Source organism: Schistosoma haematobium, chromosome 7 (assembly GCF_000699445.3).
Source record: "Schistosoma haematobium chromosome 7, whole genome shotgun sequence".
Taxonomy (NCBI): domain Eukaryota; kingdom Metazoa; phylum Platyhelminthes; class Trematoda; order Strigeidida; family Schistosomatidae; genus Schistosoma; species Schistosoma haematobium.
The window spans coordinates 6,950,950-6,970,316 of record NC_067202.1 but is presented as its reverse complement, the minus strand read 5'-3'; the positions used below and the strand labels follow the sequence as shown (position 1 = coordinate 6,970,316).

At 34.8% G+C, this 19,367-nt stretch overlaps 1 protein-coding gene across 1 annotated transcript in view; it reads right to left on the bottom strand.

Annotated features, from left to right (window-relative positions):
- Positions 1-19,367, bottom strand: part of AP3B2_1 (AP-3 complex subunit beta-2) — a 73,059-nt gene that overhangs the window by 10,284 nt on the left and 43,408 nt on the right. The window contains exons 12-20 of the mRNA XM_035730433.2: positions 17,469-17,601; positions 16,107-16,159; positions 15,026-15,214; positions 12,857-13,015; positions 11,376-11,544; positions 8,723-9,105; positions 5,291-5,785; positions 2,740-2,830; positions 1,685-1,785 (exon numbers count right to left, since the gene is read on the bottom strand). Coding sequence (XP_035589380.1) covers positions 1,685-1,785; positions 2,740-2,830; positions 5,291-5,785; positions 8,723-9,105; positions 11,376-11,544; positions 12,857-13,015; positions 15,026-15,214; positions 16,107-16,159; positions 17,469-17,601 — 1,773 coding nt within the window. The remainder of the gene's footprint in view (positions 1-1,684; positions 1,786-2,739; positions 2,831-5,290; positions 5,786-8,722; positions 9,106-11,375; positions 11,545-12,856; positions 13,016-15,025; positions 15,215-16,106; positions 16,160-17,468; positions 17,602-19,367) is intronic.

Here is a 19,367-nt window from a genome sequence, read left to right as displayed (position 1 = left end):
GCTTAATGCTCATCTGAAAATTCTAATCTCGCCAAAGAGTTTTCTTTAAGGAAGGAACTCTAAGAGTGATGCACGGGTTAGCACAACCATAAACCTCATGTAATTATAAAAGTATGCTATACTTTCCAATATCTGACTTACTATTTAGAAGATCGCTGATGTTCAAATCTTGGGAAAATCTTCTGTATACACGGTTACATAAAAATGTGAAACGAGTTCAACATACGAGGAATTTTAGGAATATTTCAAACAATGAGAACTGAGATAGGAAAAGTGTATTGTTATAAATGAAGAATATTTAAAAGTTTCTGTAACCTGAGTTTGTTTCTTAATTGGGTAGACTATTTAGATGAAGAAATATAACTTGTAGATGAGTCATGAAGTGTGAAATCAAATTTACAAACATTTTGTCGAATAAGCAGAAATGGATGGTAGCTAGTAGTGGAATCCAGGATGGGCGTTTTGTCCTTTTTGAGATTCGTCAACCGAATCGAATATTACATATTGTCTAGTTCACTCATTAAAAATGTTACAATTTCTTAACACATACTCTAGTGAGAAACAGAATAATACACAGGTTTAGAGTAAACCCTTACATAAAAACAGCTGGGTCCTTATTAGTCGAAAGCGAAAACTAATCATATCCCCCAATACATAAATGCTAAGAATTTGGGGTTTCGAGGGCATAGATAACGAAATAATAATAATTCCGCTGTTGAGAGCTTTAATAATCATCATGAAGATAATTATGGAAATCATAATTGGGAAAGGAAGGCTCATCATGATAAGACAAATGTTGAGATTGAGATAAACCGTAATCCAGAGGATCATCGAAACAGAAACAAATCAGTTGGAGATAGAAAGTTTATAGAGGAGATAGAAGAGGAAGCAGATGACTGTGAAAGAAGAAAAGTATGAATAAGAAAGGAAATCATCGAAGATTAAGACAATGGTACAAAAAGTGGTTGTATCAACTTCTTTTGGACACATAATTCTGGTTTTTCCAGATGTATAGCTAATGCTTTAGCAATGCTAAGAAGATGGAATATGACTACCTTTGTCAAACTTATATTTACCTCATGGATGACTTTAAACGCAGAATCCGCTTTGATTGAGCAATCTGTGTTGACAAGTTGCTCCACCTCTTTTAAGCCAAGCTAGATAGTGTTCTCGAATTCTTTTGGATAAAATATGCATCGAACGACCTATATACCTGGCTCCACAGGAACAGATAAGCTGATGGACGCACATGAAATTGGTTAAATGAGATTTTTTATCCTTTAGATTGTTACTAAACATTAACCGGATGGAGAACATTATTTGAAAAGTGGCTGGAAAGAACGTCCTATTGAGAGAGTCGGATAATCTCCTCTTCAGGACGTCTGTAGCTATATAACCTTTGAAATTAATGTTCATATAAAGTGTTTTCTTTTCTACAAAAGTTATTTATGCTTTAAGAGGTGTAAGTTTTATATTCTTGTCAATAAATAACAATGGATCTCCGTTTTTGAAAAGTATTTATTTTGAAAAGGCATAGTTCGTAATCTATAAACTTCTACCTGAAGTTTGTGTTGATGATGTCGTTCAGAAGAATGATGAGAGCTTCACGACCAAACCATCCAGCTCAGAGAAAAGAATCCATAAAAAAGAGCATACAATAACATTAAAACAAAGAACAAATTACCTGTAACGGAAAATTAACACAATCATCATTTGAATGTTGTAGTGAAGGATCACAGATATTCGATGAATCCTTGGCTTCGTTATTACTTACTTCACAAGTATCTAAAATGGAAAAATTACAACTTACAATTCATTTCAATTCTTAATGTAAGACAGAGTTGTATATCTATATATGTAGTAATAAATATATTATTTTTCCTTTTACCATTTAAATATACCCATTGAGCCCCAAAATAATTTATTTATTGAAAGAATCTCTGATAGAATATTGTGAAAATTATTTTTATCAGTATGGGTCCTGGGTTCGAGTTTTTCCTGAGTGCGAGATCGTGGGTGCACACTGCTGAGGAGTTCCGTTCTTGGGCGAAACGGCCGTCCGATGATTCCAGGTTTTCAATAATGGTCTAGCTTAGATTGACTTGTGAGTTCAACTGTAAAAATTATCAGCATGAGGTTGTGGAGGTTATTGAGTTTTTGATTGAGATCATGAAGCGATTTATGTTACATCATCATTGAAAACCTGGAAGCAATGGACGGCCGTTTCGTTCTATTGTGGTAAGTGATATTCGTCATAGAATAACATCAGTTAGAGTACATCTATTTGGAAACTGATTTTTATAAAACTTCTCATTGAAAACAATGTTCACACTAGTAATATTCTCCTTTTTCATTGAGTTCCCTGGAATTCTCGATGAACAGTCATAACCGGTAAAGTTTAGCTCTAACAGGAGAGCCATAGTTATAACTGTTGAGATTCAACGGTTACTGCATTATATTACGAATTGATTGCAGTGAGAAACGTAAACAATTGGAATGAAATCCAGTTATCGCACTGTTTAGTGCCGTGCCAGACATGAACGTCATGCTGTCAAGTTATAGCATGATTGTAGGTGGGCACAAAATCAGTCTCCTCAGCTGCAAAGTCTTTCCATCAAATCAATTTCATCTGTATATATACAACTCACATGTTCATTAATTATATTCAACAATGAGATTAGTTATTGTAACGCAACCGTCCTATATTACTATGTCATTAAATTGGTTTAAAAATGATACCTTTAAAATTTGACTGCGTATGAACCAAGTCATCAGATGTGAAATTTGAACTTGGCTGATCACAGTTGAGCTTAGAATCACTTGTATTTACCTAGAATGCAAGAAAAGTTATATATATATATATATATATATATATATATATATATATATATATATATATATATGAAAGTTCAAAGTTTGACATAGTTAATTATTAGACCATTTGCAGAATGCAACATGCATTAGGTATGCCCAAGCACCGATTGCCTAAACAGATGATATTAGCTCGATTAGGAATAAGTTAGTAGAAATAAAAAAGTAGGCAAACCAAAAACATGAAATCAGTCTATGACTGTTGATCTGAGCCATGTTGGTGAATACCGACTACTTGAATGGCACTCGCACGATAACTACGATAAGCGTTTGAAGATGCTAAATGACATGGTTTTATTGACTTACACTCATTTAAAATACACATAGCGATACTAAAAGAATTAGCCTACTATGAAAAAACACGATTAATGAGTCATCACATTTTCAAGTCGAAATTGAGGAAGTAACCTTCTACAGTTTACAATCGATTACGATGGCACAGATGAATTAATGCTTTATCATTCGCTGAATCTTGAATTAGAGTAATCTTTCATTCACACCATTTTATTCAGCCTTTTCGAATGTTGTTCTAACTGTTTAATCTTTCTTGCAATTATTAACACTGCATTATTTCAACTCCTTTGGAATTTATTTTATCAATTATATCTGAACACGTAGATTTGGTATGGTACGTTGAGCTAACGCGCATTTGTGTCAGGCTCCGCGTTAATTATGGTTGATGTGCCGATTCAACTCACCGAGGAGCATCAACCACTATGAAACAATTAGACATACATACAAATTATGATAAAGAACAAATACAGGTAGGATATTTATCATAATTAAAAGTTCCATACAGGAATGACTAACTATGACTAAACTCAGTCTTGTAACTCATACCTTCAGATCTCACGGTGAATCATTAATCATTAGAACAGCTGGGTCGGCGTCTGATAGTATAATATCTATTATAAGAGACGATTTACCTCTGAGGTAAGAAAACATCCGAGGCTACTTTTTACGATCATATATATAACATTTTTACCAAGTATTTTGGTTTTATTGTTTTCTTATTATCCTAGTTCTGAGCTTTCATTTGAACTGAAACTTGTTGCTATGGTGTTTTCCACACATAAACTATAACTGATTAATTGTGTATCGAGTATTCCGTTTTCCCATCATCAATGTTGTTGTTCCGTGTTAATACTGCTATTCAAATAGCCCGTGGTCTTGTGTTTATAGAAATGAGTGTCTGAAATATAATAACTTGGACTGGTGGACATTGGTCTTGCGTTGTCCCTTTTTGTTAGGAGCTAGTTAGTAATGGGCTGACCGTTAGGCATAGAGTATCAGTCTTCCCTGTCCTTGCTATGTATTTGTCGCTTAAGGTTATATACGCATAATGGGTGGTTGTGGGACGTAACGATTTGAATAAATTTGCGATATGGAGTAAAGATCATTCGATACCATTGGTGACAAATGTTTCAGTGACCGAAATGTTTGAAACCTACCAGTCATGACTTATCACTGGAACTTCAGGAGCATCTCAATGCCATTCACTAATTAAAAGATTTTTTGTTGAGATTGATTAGATGCGCAAGTTTTATTCATCACAGATAGTAGGTTCCCACTACTGAGGGGTCCACACTAGGATGAAACAGCTGTTCAGTGATCCCTGCCTTGCAACGGTACCGTGATTGACGTCAATTCGTGATGAATACAACCTACACTGATAATTACTAACAAGGTTATATGAAGCCAAATAAGATTTCACGGTAACCGAAACATGATGAAATAATATAGTCTATTTGCCAAAGCGACGAAAATAATTCGTGCAATGGAACTTATTTTGAAATTATTAAGTATAATTGTGCCTAGGCTGACCATAAGTTTGGTGCTGTCACTGGTAGTAAATATACTAGTCGAAAGTTTACACACTGGCAAAATATCTCATAAATTCAACTCTTTAATAAATAAACATTTCACCGCTAGTATCACTACTAACTTTAGTTGGTAAACCGAGAGCCACTTGATAGCTCTTTCGTTTTATTATTCAGAACTCACACATTTATGTTATAGTTTTAAGCCTTACACATTAAGTGTTTAAAATTCTCATATCATTGAGTTAAAGTCCAAAGAAAGACATGTCTGACTTTAATTTAATTGTGTGAACATTATCTATTCACATTGATAATACTTGTCTTATACCCATCTTCACTTTTTACTTTTTGAACAACACGGTTAGTTAGTTAGTTAGTTATACGGAGGAATAGCAAAGGTAACTTTTGGACGATTTATTTATCATTATTATTATTATTATTATTATTATTATTATTATTATTATTATTATTATTATTATTATTATTATTATTATTAACTCACCAGACATTTACGATATATTAAAGAGAATGCATAATTTAGAGAAGGACAACAAAAGGTTTATATGGTTGAATGTAAAATGTAAATAATTACAACTTACTAATGATTGTTCAGTAAGTTTTTCAATATCCTCTTTTATCACAGCATCATGAACAGATTCATTGGACGATGATGATGATTGAGCGTTTAGCCAACTGTTTAAATCTTGTTTCATTGAAATTTGTAATTCATTAATATCATGGATAAACTTTTCTCCAGTGAATGAATCTTCCTTCAATGACTCGGAAGTAATGGTGTCATTAAGAGTAGTAATGGTAACAGGAGCGGGAACACCAGTTGTTAATAGTGATGATGATTGAGATTCGGATATATTAGATGAACTGGATGATTGTTCTTTAATACTATGGTTTTGTACTGTAGACAACTGTTGTTTCGATCGAAGCAAGTATTCTATGTCAAAATCGGAATCTGATTCACTATCATAATGATCATCTTTATCGGTCGCTTCTTCATTCTTTTTAAATTGATCTTCATCGCTAGTATACTCGTCGTTGTCATCACCATCGCTGGAAGTATTTCCACTCCCATAGAATGACTGACAGAAAAAAATTCAGAATAATAACTATTACTATACTAATAACTGCGAAAGTTTAGGTTTCACTAAAAAAAGTTGTCACAATAATGATAATCAAATATTTCAAGAGTGAGACAGCCGAAATGGTTGAACACCAATGGTCACTATTTCTTACTAAAGGTCAGAAAATTAGTTCTTAAAATGAGCCATCAGTGAGCATATTATTGTTATTATTATTATTATCAGTCCAAGGGGTTTGTGGAGATGGTAGCGTTTCGTCTCCACAAACTCTTGACACTAATGATCATACTTACTTACGCCTGTTACTCCTCGTGAAGGAGCATAGGCCGCTCACCAGCATTCTCCATCCAACCCTGTCCTGGGCAATCCTTTCTAGCTCCGTCCAGTTGTAATTCATCGTTTTCATATCTGCTTCTATAATCCGATGCAATGTGTTCTTTGGCCTTCCTCTTTTTCGCTTCCCTTCAGGATTCCAAGTTAGGGCTTGCCTCGTGATGCAGTTTGACGATTTGCGTAATGTATGTCCTATCCATTTCCATCGTCTTTTCCTAATTTCCTCTTCAGCTGGAAGTTGGTTTGTTCTCTCCCACAGAAGGCTATTGCTGATGGTATCCGGCCAGTGGATGTTGAGTATCTTGCGGAGGCAGCTATTTATAAATACTTGTATCTTCTTGATGGTGGTTGTTGTAGTTCTCCAAGTTTTAGCTCCATACAGTAAAACTGCCTTGACGTTCGTATTGAAGATTCTCACTTTGATATTGGTTGAAAGTTGTTTTGAGTTCCATATGTTCTTCAATTGTAGGAATGCGACCCTTGCTTTGCCGATCCTCGCATTTACGTCTGCATCTGAACCTCCTTGTTCATCGATGATGCTTCCTAGGTATGTGAAGGACTCTACATCTTCCAGAGTTTCGCCATCAAGAGTGATTGGATTGCTGTTTTCCGCTTTGAATTTGAGGACCTTGGTTTTCCCTTTGTGTATGCTGAGGCCTACTGATGCAGAGACTGCTGCTACACTGGCTGTCTTCATCTGCATCTGTTCGTGTGTACGTGATAGGAGGGCTAGGTCGTCTGCGAAGTCCAAATCGTCTAATTGGTTCTGAGTTGTCCATTGTATTCCATGTTTCCTTTCAGATGTCGAGGTCTTCATAGTCCAGTCGACCACCAGAAGAAAGAGGAAGGGAGAGAGTAAACAGCCTTGTCTGACTCCAGTCCTTACTTGGAATGCATCTGTCAGCTGTCCTCCATGCACTACTTTGCACTGTAGTCCGTCGTATGAGTTCCGGATAATATTGACAATCTTCTCAGGAACTCCGTAGTGTCGAAGAAGTTTCCATAATGTCCTCCTATCTACACTGTCGAATGCCTTTTCATAATCAATGAAGTTGATGTATAGTGATGAGTTCCACTCAACTGATTGTTCGACGATGATCCGTAGTGTTGCAATTTGGTCTGTGCACGACCGATCCTTACGGAATCCAGCTTGTTGATCTCGAAGTTGGGCGTCTACTGCATCCTTCATCTGGTTTAGCAACACTCTGTTGAAGACTTTCCCTGGTATTGACAGTAGTGTAATGCCTCTGTAGTTTTCACATTTGCTCAGATCTCCTTTCTTTGGAATCTTGACGAGGTGTCCTTCTTTCCAGTCCATCGGCACTTGTTCCTCCTCCCAAATCTTTTTGAATAGAAGGTATAGCATGCTTGTGGTTGCTTCGATGTCTGATTTCAGTGCTTCAGCTGGTATGTTGTCGGGTCCTGCTGCTTTCCCATTCTTGATTTGTCTGACGGCCATTCTAATTTCTTCCGTCGTTGGTGGGTTGACATCTATAGGAAGATCTATGTGTGCTGCTTCGATGTCCGGTGGATTCATTGGAGCCGGCCTATTCAGGAGTTCCTCGAAGTATTCCGCCCATCTGTTACTCTGTTGTTAAATTTCGGTGATTGGCTTGCCTTCTTTGTCTTTGACCGGTCTCTCTGGTTTACTGTATTTCCCTGCTAGTTTTTTCGTTGTATCGTAAAGCTGTTTCATATTTCCTTCTCTAGCAGCTTTTTCTGCCGTCGTTGCTAGTTCTTCCACGTATTTCTTCTTGTCGGCTCTAATGCTCCTCTTCACTTGTTTGTTTGCTTCTATGTATTCAGCTTGTGCTTGGACTTTCTCAGCTCGTGTTCGGCTGTTGTTAATTGCTGCCTTCTTGTTCTTCCTTTCTTTGATCTTGTCCAGTGTTTCTATAGAGATCCATTCCTTATGATGGTGTTTCACTAATGATCATAGGAAGCATTTAATGAGATGGGTGGTTTTCTGTACATTAATAATCTATTTTTCAAGATAGTTTTCATCAAAGACTATGGACATCAGTTAAATAATAATAAAAAATCAAGACATTTATATCTTTTTTCTACAAGTGAGTGGTCACTAATCAATGGTCGATCTGTAGTAACTATGTTAGTTTCTGTTCGAACAGCAGTATGAGTAACGGCTCAGACTTTGAAATTGGGTTAATTCCTTTAAAATCTCATGTACGCTAATAAGTTACAATTAGAGCAAAACCTAAGAAAAGCAGAGTCTCTTTTCGACTACCGATAACTCTCAAAGATTTATTTCTCTTATATATCAACTCTTAGTTGTGCACACTGTGAGTAGCACTTGGAAACTATAACAAAGTAATCATCTGATCTGTATGGAATCTTAATATTTCCTTAAATATTCACAGGTAGACAAGAAAAACGATTTAAAAGGAAATGAATTAAGAAGATATTTCGTTTTAGTTTATAACTATGGATGTGTACTGCTATTAAGGAGACCCATACGCAAACAAATCATTTGTCTACCATGCTTCTTAATTTTCTAAATATCAACTAGCCAAAATCAATCCGAATATAAACTATAGAATATTATTGTATTAATTGTTCATCAATACAAAAAAAATTACAACTTACTGACAATGTACGTTTAGCTTTTTTATTTCCTTCTTGTCTTTCATCAATTAATCCATTCATTTCCTTTTCATTCTCCTCTTCCTCCTCCTCCTCCTCATCATCATCATCTTCTGTTTCTGAGAAGAACTCATTTAAGGAAATATTTCCAAAACGATCTTTCTTTTTTTCATCTATCCGATGTTTAACATGTAGAACAGATGATTTAGGTGAATTCATTTCAGAAGATTCACTATCATTCGAAGTAGCGGTTGATTGAAGAGGTGTTGCGATAACACGTGACCATGGATCTGGTGGGATAGTTGGCCAATCGGTAAGTTCTTGATAACCGGATAAACAATGTTGTAAAATATGCGATAATGTACCTAGACGAAAGTTGGATCTACCTAGACAAGGGAAGATTTATAAGTATTAGAAAAATATACAAATAACCGGAAAAAAAATAGTTTTTTAAGTATTAGGTACCAATTATATATGGTTATATATTATTTTTGTGAATAACTGATACTTTATATATTTACACTCCAAGACAATGACTGTCTGACTATTTTCTAGACGACCAGTCAAAAAGAAAGAGTAGAAGATATGGAAAAAAAATTTACTGCTCAAATTAGTTTATGTACACACGTCGATTCAAAGACTTTTAGAGAAGATACTCTAAAATTGGTAAAAAAAAGTCGATATTGATCTAATTGGATAATGATAACACTGTGGTTAATGGATAATTCTATATTTAACTATGAACTGACTAAGATACTCATCTTCGAGTCATACTTTTACGTAAAAAGGATAGTCAAACTTTCCAACGTCGTAAAGTAAAGTAGCTGTTGTAGGATTCGACTCTGTTCGATATATATATATATAATATTGATCGGATATTCTCAAATAATCACTATTCGGACACGTCACATATCAGTAGAAAAAGCCTGACAACAATCACTACTAAATAAATAAACGATGATGCTATACCTGTAATTTACAACCTAAGTGCTGCCTAATTTTACTAAACGACTTAGTAGAAACACAATAACAAACAGCCAGGGAAGTCCTACTCACTGCCTTCTCGCACCACGGGGGTGTTGTTTAAGAAATTGAGAGGACGAAAAGCGAATGTCCGGCGCTTTAACCGGATTCCAAACCAATGGTGCACATGGGCTCCAGTATCCTGAAGGAACAAATGGCGTATGAACCAATCGTTGGTAACCGGCTACCATGGGACTGCATCTGCTCACGATGCTCCATTGCCTTGTGGGTCAGACCTTCAGGTCCAAGGCTCGGAGTGTGGCCCCTAAGTAAACCACCTGCTTCGGTTTGGGCACCCGGGAAGTATCCCAGCCCTCACACAAATCGAATGATTTATGTGGCGCATATGTATTTGGTGCCTCCTTGTACCGATGTTTATGTGTTTAAATAAATAAATAAATAATAATAAGGTTTGTAATACATCGTTTCATTCTCTAACGCCTTCACTAATATTGAAGACTTAGTGTAAAATATATAGGCATTTATACATTATCGATTGTTCGCTTATATGTATACATCCGGATTCACCTAGATTTGTTTAGGCAACTGTGTATAATTTTCACATATAATAACTGTGTAGGTGTATCATACCCCAAAATGCCCTCGTAGAGACGGTGGTGGTGAGAGTCCACTATTCCTCTCCAAATGCTCTTACATGGCCACGCGTATATAGCCACATGCGGGAAATTTCTATTCACTGCCTTCTTGAGAAGGGGTGTTGTGTACAAAAGTTAGAGGATAGAAAGAGACTGTCCGGCGCTTAAACCCGGTTTGTGAGTACGGAGGATCCATCTAAGATTATTCAAAAACACGGATCCCAAACTTGTGGTATACATGAGTTTCGAGATCCTGAGGGGATAATTGGCACATGAACTACTGTCGGTTACTGTTTATCATGGGACCGTATATCCTAACGTTGATCCACTGCCTTGTGGATTAGATTTCTAGGTCCAAGGCTCGGGAAACGGTAATCCGCGAAAGACATCTGCTTCTGTTTGGGGCACACAGATAGTATCGCAAACCATACACAAATTTAATGACAACTACCTTTTGTGTGGCATATATATTTTGGTACTCCTTCGCACCGATATTTAAATAAGTAAATATGTGTATCATAACAATAGCTTTCATTTGGAAACGATTCATAGTTCAAAGTAACATGCATACAGAATTGCAGTTTATCCCTGATTGAGATGAATTTAATTATCGTAACGAATGACTACGGATGTTAGATGACGTACCTTGCAATCGATAATAACTTTTTAGATGTACTCACCCTTTATTTGCCTTGGGATCTGGAACTTTGAAATTATTTTACACTTTTTATTCTGCGGGTTCATTCTTTCTTCGTCAGTCGTATCATCTATGTCTAATCTTTTCTATGATTACTAGTATTCCTTCTACGTCTACTAGTACTCTGAAACTTGTTTTGGTAAATTCATCTTGGTGTAGTGATATGAACTGGCAACTTGAACCGATATATCTATATATATCCCAGGTGTTATGTTGTTTACAGCAGATTGACCTAGATGTTTGTTAGTTCTTTTAATTCCAAGTAAATCAGTAGTATACAATAATTCAATGCCAAAAAGTCACTTCAAGCTATGAAAGAGAAACAATAGTAACAACTTACCTTCAAATTGTGATTTGATTATTGGTGCCGGTTTAGTGGCTAAACAGATTTTACGAATATTTTTAGATAAAAATGTATTACTACTAATATTATTATTAGTAGTATTTGATTTCAATGCATTTTTATGGACTCCAGGTGATGATGAACTGTCGTCGCTAATCAGAGTTGGCTGTAATTAAAACAAGATTGATTTTCCATTAAAAACGAAGAAGAATTTTGGTCCATATATTTAAAAAAAAAAACAAAATTCAAAATACCCGAATCATAAATAAAGATAAGAGATGAAATATATTGTGAGTTAGATGCCATACTGGTTGGTTCATTGAATCAGCATAATAAATGATATAATATAGAAAATAGAAAACACATGTGGGCTGTAAGTGCTTTATCATGGATATGTTTAAAACATTTTCTACATGTGTTAGAAAAAGTGAATAATTAATACTGAGATTTGACGTTGAGTAAATCAGTCAGACATTAATCAACGGAAGTTACTGGGTGGAAACGGCAAATTGATTGATAAGGTTAAAACCTACACCGACTGAAGAGATTGCAGTAAGCTAACTTAATTCAACACTGGATGGTACTGTAATAAGATGGTAGAAATCCAGGAATAGGTATAATAAACAGATAGTATGAATGTATGAAATTACTGACAAATAGTGTTGATAAAGAATACTTAACCGGGAACTGCATAATACTTGTAATTAATAGTAACAGATATTGGATGAAACAAGGCGGTTTCAAGCAGTTCCCATTTCCTATAAATCTTGAGCTAATTACTATTTCCTAACTTGTTATTATCTAGTGTTATTTATTTCCTTTAAAGTGTATTTCTTGTGTTTCAATTTTTATTGCGGTCTTTCAACTACTGATTTGTGTCATCATTATATTGATACGCTTGGTATTTTATCACTTATTGATGACTTTCTAAACACTCGATAATCACTCAGAATCTCCTAAACTTGGAAGGCAAACGGAAGTGTGAAACAAGCTTATCTTAGAATGATACTGTAGGCACAGGGAATGAGAACATTTATACATCTGTGTATGACTTTAATGTTCTAGAAATTTCCGAAAACATGCTAAATTTAGTAAGAAACTCGATAACTATCCAACAAGAATGCGACATATAATATATTATCACTGAACTCTGATTATCCAAAGTGTTTTGAACCTTTTCTCAGTTTCTGAAAAAATTTGGCAAAGAATTTCCGAGAACTAACGGTTATCTGCAATTGACTATATAACGCAAAAGAGTACTCAACTACTTTATAGAATTACACTATATTTTATATAGGTACAAGCTGACAGTCTCCGTGAAAAATATACATATTCAGTGGTCTTTCAACTTTTCACTAATACTTTAACTACCCTAATATTTTGTGAAGACGATGATGACAGTTAACTATATCATGTATAACAACTCATCATAATACCATATTGTTAACGCTAGCCACAATAAAAGAAGTTAGACTTACATTTGTAATAATTTGTGGAAATAATAAACCTCTTAAAAATCGAGCTTTATCACGTATATCATAATTAGTGTCGTATTTAGCTAAATTGAAGATATATTGTGTTAGAATAAGTGTTTGACGCGGATTGACAATGCATAATTTGGCTGCTAAATTAATAATCTAGAAGGAAATCATTTTGTTTTGGTAAAAAAAAAAAAAGAAAAGAAAAGATGAAAACGTATAAACTACTACTGAAATACTGAAATGATCATTAAACAATAATCTGATAACAAGTAGTATGAACATTTGAAAAGATAAACCTTAATTCTAGTACGTTACTTTCCTTCGTGAATGGAGATGTATCTCATTGATGTGAGTGGATAGAAAGTTACAAAACTCTAACAACTAGATAATCGTATGGACTGGTTTCACAATTAATTAACATAATGTAGGACTTGGAACATAATATTCTGCTAACTTATTTGATAATCAAATTATAATTAACATTAATGGTTGAACAATATGTATGATATCAAAATGATTGGATTACTGTGATTACTTCAGTTCTACAATGTAGTCAAAGCTAGACCAACTGTTTTCCGATAATGTCTTTAAATTCGACATTAAACGATATGGTTTCGAAATTATAACATGGAATCAATTGCTAAGGAGTTTTAGATATACCTTGCTAATGTATTAACAAAGAATGAAATCTCTTTGTACTGACTACTTACAATCACGTAACATACATACATCAGAGATAGGTGTATGTTCATGGAAGAAAAAAAATAAATGAAGGAGTATAAATACTCCAATAGTACATGAAACTACATTTATGTGTTCACAAAAAGAAGCTACATTAAGCATATTTCAAGCTGAAGATATATGAATTTGCCACCTCATTGTGCTATTAACATATAAATTGATGAATAAAGGATGAAATAAATCTGATATGAGATATGAAAAACAATCGTTGTGGGAGATTGAGATAAATCTTTACAGGAGATGGTTATTACAGATAAAATACGCTTAACAAGTCCACCATACACAACGTAGAACCTAATGCATACGTGCGTGGATTTGAGTTGCCATACCATATTAGCACAGTAATAAAATTATTTCACGACAAATCCTCAAGTAGTAGAAAAATAAAAGAGGTATAAGATTTCGGGACTCAGTTTCTAGAGAAAGACAGTAAATGAATATACCTGAGCCATTGTTCTCGAGGCATGGCATTGAAAGTTTCTAACTATCTGTTACGTTAATCATGTAAACCTCAACCAGGTGTTCTATACCCATTGATATGGGTCAGTCCAATTGTCAAGAACTTCATGGAATGATGTGACATCTTGTTTTGGCCGGCCCTAACTTTATTCCAACCTTCCAACGTCACAAGTGGATTAAGTTGATGAACGTAAATTGAGCTTTGCGAACCCGTGCTGAGATTTTGACACTTACGGATTTCCAAAAAGATAATTCAGATTAGTAGTCATGAAATGTAGTGGGTAAAGTTATTTGATGGATTTGTATTAATAGTTTCATAAATCTCACTAAAATTACCTCTCAAATATCACATATCATATTCTGATTAGTCCGTTATATTTCAACACACGATGATCCTACTAGGAATTAATTTATAACCGTAGTTTCACAAGATATTAATCGGAGATAATTGAGCTATATGTAATCAAAAAGGTACAAGTATTTATAAGCAACTGTTAACGCAAGATACTCAGTATCCGTTGGAAGAATACCATCAGCAACAATCTAATGTGGGAGAGAACAAATCAACTTGCAGATGAAGAGGAAATTAGAGAAAGGACGTTAAAGGTAGATAAGGCATACATTGAGGAAATCAACAAACTACATCATGAGGCAAGCTTTAGCTTGAAATCCTAAAGGGGAACGGGAAAGAGGAAGGCCAAAGAACACACTGAGTTGAGAATCGGAAGCAGATACCAAAAGGATGAATAGTAACTGGGATCAACTGTAAAGGATTGCCTAGAACAGAATTCGATGGATAATGCTGGTGAGCGGCGTATGCTTCTGTATGAAAGGTAACAAGTGTAAGTGAGTAAGTATATTGCCCAAAATATCCTACAAACCATATATAAGTAGAATAAGCACTATTAAAACAGGTACATACCATTGACGATTTATGTGTTTAAAACTAACAATAAATATAATTACCTGAAATTTAACAATAGTTTCTTGTTGTGTAAAAGATTTGGCCATTTTACGCAAGATATCAGGTGCGATTTTTGGAACACGATGACTGAATTCACCCAGAAGCCATAATATCGATGCTAAAGCTGTCGGAATTGTCATAGTATCTGCTAACTGAGCTATATGTGTAATAATTTCTTTATGATCAGTTGTCTATGGAGTAAGGAGATAATAATCAAATAAAAACAAACCGAAAATAATACTACTTAATTAAAAGAAAGCTTGAAATAATTAAGGCAGTAATATAAATGACTCAGGCAGTCAGTAATCAAAGAGGTGGGTGTGCTTACCACTTGCCAGTTGCCTACATTGTGGAAAGACACTTGTTAGAAGTAATTTGATGACTTGATACAGATACGCTCGGCTGATGAGTCTCAAATAGGACGAAACACGAATATTCAGGATCCCATTGCTAGTAACCATTATGGTATGGGCTACTTATGTTGACAGATGTAAGCAGTATGTAGCAGGAATAGGAAGCGTAGTGCTAACCAGTAGAAAGTTGAAATAAAGAGAACAGATAGGAAGACAGAGAGCAGTTGAAATAACAACTGAATTGGAAGAATGATGAAGTATGTAAAGAACGACTCAAAAAAGATGTACAAATGATGTATTTAATGTATGATTCTCACATTTTGCAAAGGCATTGTGTTATTTCGCATAAAACAATAAATTCATTTAGCGCAACTAAGTCTTCGTTCCCAACACTATCAGTCTATACTTTAAAAGTATATGATAAAATGGTTACATCAAAGAGAAAATTCAAATCTTTACTAACAATGATATGGATTCCATAGAGATTAGGGAGTTGATGAGGAAATTAAAGTGTGTACTTATGATTCAACCAGGGAACTAACCCAAGACCATGAAATCCTGAAAAGAAAGCCTAATCATTAAGAATACCGGGTTGCAATGTAGTGGCACAATTCGAACTTAAGAAAAGTTGCGAAATACCCCAGATAATCATGATTTTTAACAGCTTCAATTAATAAAATATACAATATAAAAGTGGCTTACAGTATAAATATTGAAAATGTTTACTTACTTTCATTTGTAATAATTTTCTTAGTACAATCACGCATTCGCCCATGATTTTTTCTAAAAGAAACGATAAGAATTTTAAATTAGTAAGATGTTTACGTGATAAACGATCACAATAATGCATTTGCCCATAGATATTGATTGACTGAAGATATTGTGTGACTCTATGATTAACTTAGTACCACATCGAAATTTATTAGAAAAAATGTGATCCACTGATTTACATTAATACTGCTGCAAGACGTATATGTAATCTTGAAGAAACTGATGGTTTGAATCGGATTCCAGCACATGCCACCCACTTCACAGTATGAGTTATTATTGAGCTAAATGAGCTGAAACTAACAAGAGCTAACTAACATAGAACAGTGGTCCAGAGTCTCTTGTCGACCACTTTGAACAACCTGACATCAAGACACATTTCCCGCGACGCCAAGTCATTTATACGAGTGGCCTAATTCCAACTTGTTTGTTCCTGAGCTACTCAGGGAGCGACCGACCTTCTGTAGAACATAGATATTTATAACAGGATTATCACTGAATAGTGAACATCATGTTTGTCTAGCTATGCCTAGCGTTGATCGAATTCTACCGATCAAATTTCAATATGGCCAATAGCCTAGGTGATTTGAAAACGCGTACACTATGTCGTTTCGACGTTAGATGGTTGAAGATAGTCAAAATGAAACTCTGTTTGACCTAAGTTTTGCGCTATTAAGTCTTCATCAGCACAACGTGCCGGTAGCTAGATCGACGGAACTTGACATGTACCCATAGGCCCAAATCGACAAACCAAACCAGCGTAGTGAAATGAAATTGATGTAAGCAGTATTAGTGACAGTGTTGGTAGAAAAGATTAGATATAAACGACATGATTCGAGAAGGATAAATTCGCCAAATGAAAAAGTAAGAGATAATTTTTAAAATTGAAATTTAACGGAAGACAATTTGTGAATCCATTTGCATCACTTAGATTAATTGTGAGCCATGTTAGTCCAAGTCTCTGAACCACTGGTCGCGGTTGTAGTTCGGACCTCAACCGAGTGTGCTACATCAGCCTAAACAGCTCAGTCCAACATTTAATGACTGATGTTACGTATGTGTTTGGCCACATCTGTCTTTCTTACAACCTACCTATGCACCAGCAAATAATGCGAATCAAGGTAAGCGATAGTGGCGTATACCAACTACCTCAGCCAATGAAGATTTACAACAAGGATTAACAAACCATTGTGATCATATAAAATAACTTAATCGACAATCCCGATTAACAGTGAAGAAAAGTAGCTGAATTCAATGACGGAAAAGAGGTAAGATGAACACAGAAAACGAGAAAAAAGCTAAGTAATGACGAAAGATAATTTACCTTTCGGTCTGGACATTAATCGAAGAAGACCACCTAGACAAACATCTGATATTTGTGGAACGATGCTAGCACATCGTCCAATTGCTTGAATTGTTGCAGTAACAAATTCCTCATCGAAACTATTAACGTAATACTACAAAAGATAATATGAAGCGTAATTATAAAGAAAAGAAATTTACATCAGAACAAAGAATAAAGGAATGGTAACTTCCAGGACCAATTAATGGACTATATATATATATATATATATATATATATATATATATATATATATATATATATATATATATGATTATAGGGAAAGTTGAATTTTTTGAACTGTCTCCTACGTGAAGTTATTGCTTATATTCCCATCGTATAATTATTCAATACTTAATAAATTTTTTGTATTGTCCTGCTTGTAAGATATTCCATGATTCATAGACGGTTGTTGTGTGTTACATCGTTCTTAAGTTACCGTTAGTTCATTACGGACCTGCTACACAGTTCTCTTTCACTTATGGTATGAGCCAGCTCATCGTTAACGGTGCATGTTAGACGTATAATTGTTCAAAATTATAATACTAGGCTACAGAAGGAACTTCAGATGTGGAATTAACTTTATAATTAAAATTCTTCAACATGTGATACTGATCAGCGTACAAAAGCCATAACAGTTATAGAAAGATTCATCTGTAAACCAAGCGATGTGAACCAGCGATGATCTGTAACTGCTCAACACATAAAAATGTACAATCAAATATATATCACGATCATGAACCGATCTAAGTTAGACGACTGATGTAAATCGGGAAGCATTGAACAGTTACCTCGTCCTAGTAAGGGACTCCTATTGGGGATAGAACTCAGGACCTTCGAACTCGCACACGAACGCTTAACGTCTAAAACCACTGAGTTAAGATTCAATAGTAAACAAGTCTAACTCCCTTTAAAATATTCACTCAGTAGGTGAATCTGAATATATTGAACTGACAGTAGTTAGTATTAATAATTCAACAATTTAGTGTAAGTATACAATTTACAAAATCAATGGATTAACATTTTCAACTAACGAATGCAAATAAATAAATGAGTTATGCGTTTTGCGCTTTCCTAATGAAAATAGTATCACACAATGCGTCAAGATGATATACAGATATCAAGTCAGAAAAATATGAAATCAATGAAGTCCTGAGACAAATCCCAAGACGCTTGATATTTAGAGTAGTAAATTTTCAACTACTGAATTAATATCAATCAACTTACTTTGGGTTTAAAGGAGTCAGTTTTTCATATTTTTACCAACTAAATATGAGTCTGTTAATGCAGTCTAATGCTTATGATAAAAGATCGATAGACCAAGCAATACAATTAATCATTCCCCGAACTACCAAACAGTAAGATCAGGAAGATCTAACGATTGTTTTGTAATATTCTGTAACACTCATGTGATTATCACTTACGCCTGTTATCCCTCGTGAAACATACGCCGCCGACCAGGAATCTCCAACCAGCTCTATGTTGAGCTCTCCTTCTTGCATGACTACACACATACAATATAACTCCCCAACGCATAAGTAATAAATCGTGATTTTGATTTATTCCAACTAACAACCACTCAGATATGATTACATTTCGCCTATTTCATGTTTTCTTCAGGTGATCGCATTTAACATATCAATACATCCAAGTGTCTAATGTCCTAACATAATAGATGTGACATCATGCCACTTAGACTAGTGGCCAAACACAAGCTAATCTATTGAATTCGATCAACACTTGTCAGGATTATACAAATATAACACTGACCACTATTTGGTAATCAATCGTTTATAAGTTATCTGCTTCCTTCAAGTAACTCATTGATAACATTTTGGTCTGTGAAGACGGGTAATGTTGATTCAGATCCAATGTAAAACA